Source organism: Saccostrea echinata, unplaced genomic scaffold (assembly GCF_033153115.1).
Source record: "Saccostrea echinata isolate AGI-Se365-2 ecotype Australia unplaced genomic scaffold, CSIRO_AGI_Sech_v1 ptg000016l, whole genome shotgun sequence".
Classification (NCBI taxonomy): domain Eukaryota; kingdom Metazoa; phylum Mollusca; class Bivalvia; order Ostreida; family Ostreidae; genus Saccostrea; species Saccostrea echinata.
In genome coordinates, this window is record NW_026889765.1 from 9895097 (window position 1) to 9901984 (window position 6888).

Here is a 6888-nt window from a genome sequence, read left to right on the forward strand (position 1 = left end):
TCTCAACGCCGTAGTTAAGAAAATAAAAATTGTGACTTGAATATTCTGACGTCTTAAATATTCTGGCGAGAAATGCTCAACTTTTATCTCTATACAAGACATTTCACATGAAAACTAATATTTGCTGAAACATTCATATGTGAGACATATTATGGTATATTTTTTAAAGTTACACATGTACATGTAATACTCAATATGCTTTCATATTAGATTTTTTTTGTCTGAACCCTATTTCAGTTTCAATTGATAGTTCATTTATTTCATGTGTCAAACTGAATATTGTGGAAGAGAGTGAGCGAAAGACGACTTTCACTTTTTATTGATTGTGCATTGAAGACCGATCTCAAATCTGAATTCATTTTTAGGTGACCTAAGCCAATCTTAAGTGTGCTTTTCTGATCAAAATTTGTCTATTGTCTGCCATTGTTGTAAACTTTGCAAACACTTGTAAAAATTCGACTTTTTTCTGAAAAAGAACCACTGGACCAATTCTTGGATAAAAGGGATTCAGGTTGTTAAAATAAAGGAGCACGTCCTCTTTAAAGAGAATATAATCAAGAAAAGACATTATTATGTATATGATACTTAATATATTCTTAAGAACCATTGTTATTGGTGGCGGCGGGAGGGGGGGGGGGAGTGAGCGTGTTCCCATAGGAATCATATTTAAATTAAATACTTAACTATAGAAAGCAAAGCTGTTGAGCCTCTCTCCTCCCTAATTTTGCCAGTACACACTTTGCATTAAATTACAAACTTCAAGCTAATTTACAGTTGCCCCTCCCCCTCAGTAATTTTGCCAGTAGACATCCATGTTTTCAAATACAAATTACATGTAATAAACAGTTGTGCCCCCTCAGTAATTTGCCAGAATACATTAAAGATTGAAATACAAAGCTAACTAACAGTTGCCCCCTCCTCTCCCTTTCAGTTATTTGACCAGTGCCCACAATAAAATACAAATTTGATATACAAAGCTAATTTACTTGTACAGTTGTGTCATCATCCAAAAAGTCTAATAACGGTTTTCTGCTTGTTTGTTTGTTTTTGAATGATTGCTCCCCCCCCCCTTCCCCGAAGCAAGCGAGATTACTTCTCATGGACCTGCTTATGTCATGTTTGTAATGTTTGTATTTAGAACCACCAAGTAATTCAAAATCCATCAATTGTAAAGAAAAAAGACAATAAAATTTTAATAACTTCGTAAATAGATTTAACTAAATAAATTTATAAAGCTTATAAAACTTTCAAGTTGAGTGAAATTGAGTAACGTAGGGTTAATCGAGTATCTGTGGAGAAAAGCTAAAAAGATAAAAAAGAAAAGTTACCAAGTGCACGAGGTTCTCTGCAGAATAAAGTCAGTTTATGCAGAATAAAGATGATTCATTAATGTGACAAGTCCGACCATATTTGCCAATTTTTATTACATCCATACGCGTAACACCTCCTGTATATGTAGGACTGACTCGTAATTTCAGTTCAATGGGACATTTCAAGGAATTAACTGCTTGTCGTATACATTTCTACGCTTTTTAATATGTTGCTTATGCTTTGTGTAGTTTGCGCTACTGGCTTTCCCGTCATAGTTAACGGATATTATGGAGAAGAGTTTCAAAGAAACTTTCAATGTGCTGCAAATAGGGTGAGTTTAGATTCCCAACAAAATGTTGTTTGAGATCAAGTTGGTAAAATCCTTATGAATATAACCGTATCTATACATACTAACAAGGTATGGGAAACTTTCTCTCTTTGCTTGTAGTATGACAAGAGAATTCTACTCCCTTTTCAAACCATTTTCTTTAAAATTAAAAAAAAAACCACATTTATTTGGAAAAAAAAAATTTAGATAGTTTTATGCCCTTAACAACTATGGGTAGACAATAAGTAACGTGTCCTTGATTGGTGGTACATTCCGTCCTCCACGAAACAGAGGTTTTTGAAATCGGTAGTTCCCTCTTTTTTGCTTGTTTTTTCCCTTAATGATAAAAAAAATTGTCCTTGATTATCTCGGAGATAAATAACATATTCTTAAAAATAAATAGAATGACTTAAAAATCCTCCTCCATTAAAAGGTCGTCACGTAAAATTGAAGTTTGACATGATTTGCAATTCAGTGATTTCTGGATGTCTGGGAAAGAATTATATCCTGCTAAATACACTTGGTGTGTTTGGAAGTGCTCTATATCTTTTGATTTAAGTGCCTGATTTTACTAAGGGGAAGGGTGTGTGCGTTGGGCTTTCATACACAAACTTTCAATCCGATCAATGCCTGATTAATCGACCTGTTGCGATCTAGTAGATGGACCTTAGACTTTTTCCTCGGTAGATATTCTCTTATCAGGTCTGTTAATATAGGAATTGAATTCATAAAAAAGCTGCAATTGTTGAACATGCACATTTGTCTTTTGAACTTCCACAGAGAATAACTATGGGATATCCAGCTATATCAGGTCCGAAATCCCGTAATGATCGGATTGCTATTGTGGGGGCTGGGATCGGTGGAGTGCATATGGCGTCTTTACTAAAGGTTAGTAAATAGCGATATATGATAGCGTATAATTACTTAATTTGTTTGTGTACATAACGTGTTAATTTTGCAAATATTAATTGCAGGCGAGAGGTTTCAAAAATGTCAAAATTTTTGAGCAACGAGGGGAAATTGGAGGAAAATCATATTCCCGATTTTACAGGGGTGTATGGAATGAGTTTGGAACTATATTTCTGACCGATATCTATGATCAAGTAGCCAAATTGATAGAGAGGTATACTCCCAGCTTCAGATTAGTATCCAAAGCTGAATCCACTGTAACGGTGAACGATTACGGTGAGTGATTTCAAGAAATTTAAATCTAATATATACTATTAGATTAAAAAAAAACTATTAACACCTGACACAGTGGAAATGAATACTTTACAGACCCCCCCCCCCATCCCACCCATCCCATCCCCCCCAAAAAAGGAAATTTCCATGAATTTCTTGAAATCTAAACAATATCCGGTATTCTTATGATCACGCAATGTTCAGAACAAAGGCGAAATTATTGCTTCTTTTGACCTTACGCGGTGACAATGAACTTTCAGAATGTAGTACCCATTACTGACACATCTTAATTTTACACTAGCCTAAGGAAAACCGAATGCATTTACGAGTAATTGTAAAATATTCTTGAGAACTTTAATAAATTCAAAATAATACTACAAGTTTTACTGTCTAATCTCATTTTAAACTCTAGAATTCACGACTTGGAGAGAACTTTTGATTCAGAATACAGGGGAGAAGACTCCAGAGGCTGCTCTCCGCAGTCTCCAAGATGCCGTGGAGAGGTATGATAGAATCCACCGCTGTTTGTTTGGAAATTATTCCTTTGAACTCATGCCTCGACCAACTCCAGAAGTTCTCCATCAAATTCGAGGAACTGTCCAGGATTTCTTACAAAGGAATGACCTAATGTTATTGGCACCTATATTCAGAACTTTTCTAACAACAGACGGTTATGGATATATCAACGAGACTGCAGCTATATACGGTTTGGTTTGGATACCACCGGAAGTAGTTAAAGGAGTATTTACACCTGAAAACGGGTTTTGGATTTTACTAGGAGCATTTCAATTGATTGTAACCGAGATTGCCAGACAAAATAAATTACATATACACCTTGGAGCCAATGTCAAAAGCATTCAAAGAATGCCTGGTCCTGGAGGTATTCATATAACTTACTCAACGAAGGGGCATCCAAATATTAATACTGAGCATTTTGATTTTTTGATTCTATCCCCAGCGATGAATTCTTTACTGAATATAGTGGATTTCAACGCAAAGGAAAGGAATTTATTTAGCAGACTGAGGAATGCATACTTCGTCCTATCACTGGTCGAATCCGACATTGGTAGACGAGGCAATGATCCTCAGGTGTACTTCAATAATGACGTTGAGCAGCCCACGTATCCCATATATGCCGCTTATAATTTCTACCAAGCGAAGAACAATATCAGTAATGATGACCATCGCCTTGGGATTCGGGAAAATGGTCCAGATGGGCGTCCACAGGAAACTGTTATGTATTATCAGTACGGCTTTGAAAATCCTTGGGCAAAGGATATCGATTTTATCATCCAGTCCAAGTTAGCTTCAACCTTGAAAAGATTTGATAAGACTAACCCAAGAATTCTGGAACAAATAAAATGGGGATATTATTTTCCCAGGTTTCCAGCCAAAGATGCCGATCGTGGGTATCTTTGGGATATATTAGATATGCAGGGCAAGTACAACACTTGGTACATTGGTTCCTCCGTCTGCTTCGAAAGTATGGAGAGTGTGGTTGAATACAATAATCTGATGATGGCAATTTCACATTTATAAAAAAAAATATGAATTGGCAAGGGACCATTTCCGTTACAATTATTATTATAATGTGCAACACGTCACATGTGTGCAAGAATAAAATTTAAGATATTCAGACATTTTAATCCTTTGAATCAAGGCAATGATTTAAATGGAAAAAAAAATATCAGAAATAGTTTATATAAAAACAATCCACTATGATTTCTCTTTGTATTGTATAATTTTCAATCATTTTCTATTCAATAATTTCCAGTTTCTGTAGGTTTTCATTTGTATTGTATAATTCTTCATTTTTATCCTTTTATTTTAGATCGTTATTGTATATTTTCTAATTGTATTCTTCCTGTTTATTTGATACGCTCTAGGTATGAACAATATTTAAAACGAGGCAAGCTCTTGACAAACCACTTGATAAAACAAGGATAACAACAGTCTCATTTGAATTAATCGTTTCTCAAATTTTCAGGTTGATACAATGACTTTGTAAGCAAATACAACTTATCATTAAGTCAAATGCAGACTGACATTTTCAAACTAATTGTTAGGCCATTGTTTACACACTGAATTGTCTACAGATTTTCCCGTTTTCCCGATCATGACAAGGAGCACTTTGGTGTGTGACCGCTCGGCAGGGGATGCTCACTCCTCCATGGCACCTGGTCACACCTAGGATGTCTTTGGAGGTCCGTGTTTGCTCTGCTCCCGATTTGCATTGTTTAAAGGGTCTTTGAACTTGAATACTGTTCGTTATATCAATATCTCATTCTGTATTTAGTTTTTTTTAATATTGTATAAATTCATTTGTATTGTATGATACACGATTTGCATGAATTTGATTATTAGTTTTTTCGAATACAAAAAAAAAAAAAATCGCATATAATATATATTGAAACATTAAAAAATGGTATATAATGCTTCTCTGATAGAAATTATACAATTTACGAAATAAAATATACAAATAAAAATTTAACAGAACAAATAGAAATTATACAATTCAAGTGGAAATATAAATATAAATAGCTGTAATAAAAATAGAAATGGAACATACAATACGATGGAAAATAATACAATACAAATAGAAAAATATTACAATACAATGCAGAAAAAAAACATCTAAACAAATTTAAACAAACACAAATTAGAAACAATTAGAAATCAAACTGTGAAACATACAAAAGAAAGGGAATATTAAAGAATGTAAATGAAAGAGATTGAATATTGCAACGTTTGAAACAATGTCTTAAATTTCTATTCATTTATTTCTGTCAACAAGTAATTATGACATGACTTCCTGCCTGACGGTAGGATTATTCAAGTTCTTATATTTCATAGCACCTAATAATTTTATTATGATATATACTATATAATCTGATATACACGCTATATGTATTACTAATGATAAAGAAATTGTCATTCCTTTTCATCACGCTTGAACAGAATAGAACAAGTTTACTTTTGGGCCCCGTTAAAGGTGCTTGGACACAAATTTGAGGTTAATATTTTCTCAAATTTTCAGTATAATTTCATGACTTATATGTTGCTATAGCATTTCATACTAAAATATTATAAAAATCTTATTTCATCTCGAAGTTATTGAAACTTCAAATTTCTGGACGCGTTTTATTGACACATCCTTGCACTTTCACAAATTTTAATTTTGTTCTTAATACTTAAGAAAAGTGGCAATTTTGTTGTGTATTAATGAAAAATATTAAAACTATAATCCAGAAAATTCAGAGTAGAAATGTTCTAAAGCAAAACCCACTCACAGTATTGTCAGTCCGTGCTCAGTGGTGTGTGCAGACTTTAACAATTGAACACACCTGGTGAATTGAAAACATTAACAATAACAGAGCTCGTGCCCTGTTTACAAAAACTGTTTACGTTTCACGGGTGTATTCAATTTGTTAAACTCTGTACTCAACACTGGGCACGGGCTGACAATATTAGTGAGGGGGTTTGCTGTAGCACATTTCTACTCTGAATTTTCTGGATTAAAGATGTAATGTTTTTCATTAATACACAACAAAAGCGCTTCTTTTCTTAAATATTAAGGATAAAGATAAAATTTGTGAAAGTGCAAGGATGTGTTAATCAAACGCGTCCAGGAATTCGTAGTTCAAATAATTTCCAGATAAAATAAGTTTTTAATTATATTTTCGTGTGAAAAGCTATTGCAATATACAAGTCGTGATATTATATAGAAAATTTGAGAAAATATTAACTTCAAATCTGTGTCCAAGCACCTTTAAAAGGTGAAAAAAATTAAGATTCATATTAAGCATAATTTTTCATCTCACATTATCAATACGTTCTATTTCCACTATGGAAGAGTTATACTTCTTAGTGCGCTCTTTTGTGAAAAAGTTGGAAAATGTACAAATCTCGTGGGATTTCTGGGACAAATGTAACATAAACATGTAAACAATATACTGAATATCGATGAACAATTCCTAAGAAAATGCAAATGAAATATTTTATTGTTGTGGACTTTATATACATCAAGAGTAGGAATGACAACAATATCAATTTATATCTATTGTTGA

General features: G+C 33.4%; 1 protein-coding gene across 1 annotated transcript; it reads left to right on the forward strand.

Moving 5' to 3' along the window:
- The first annotated feature begins 1664 nt into the window (after nt 1–1664).
- LOC133188130 (uncharacterized) lies at nt 1665–4360 on the forward strand. The gene is made up of 4 exons (XM_061323512.1): nt 1665–1685; nt 2420–2527; nt 2614–2824; nt 3234–4360. The coding sequence occupies exons 1-4, from the start codon at nt 1665–1667 to the stop codon at nt 4358–4360; spliced, it is 1467 nt and encodes a 488-aa protein (XP_061179496.1).
- The last annotated feature ends 2528 nt before the right edge of the window (nt 4361–6888 follow it).

What these genes read in the sequence shown, in the direction of transcription:
- LOC133188130 (XM_061323512.1), top strand. Translation starts at nt 1,665, where the DNA reads ATGTTGTTTGAGATCAAGTTG. An exon ending in TGTTGTTTGAGATCAAGTTG is followed by an intron (nt 1,686 to 2,419) that starts GTAAAATCCTTA and finishes GAACTTCCACAG; the next exon opens with AGAATAACTATGGGATATCC. An exon ending in ATATGGCGTCTTTACTAAAG is followed by an intron (nt 2,528 to 2,613) that starts GTTAGTAAATAG and finishes TATTAATTGCAG; the next exon opens with GCGAGAGGTTTCAAAAATGT.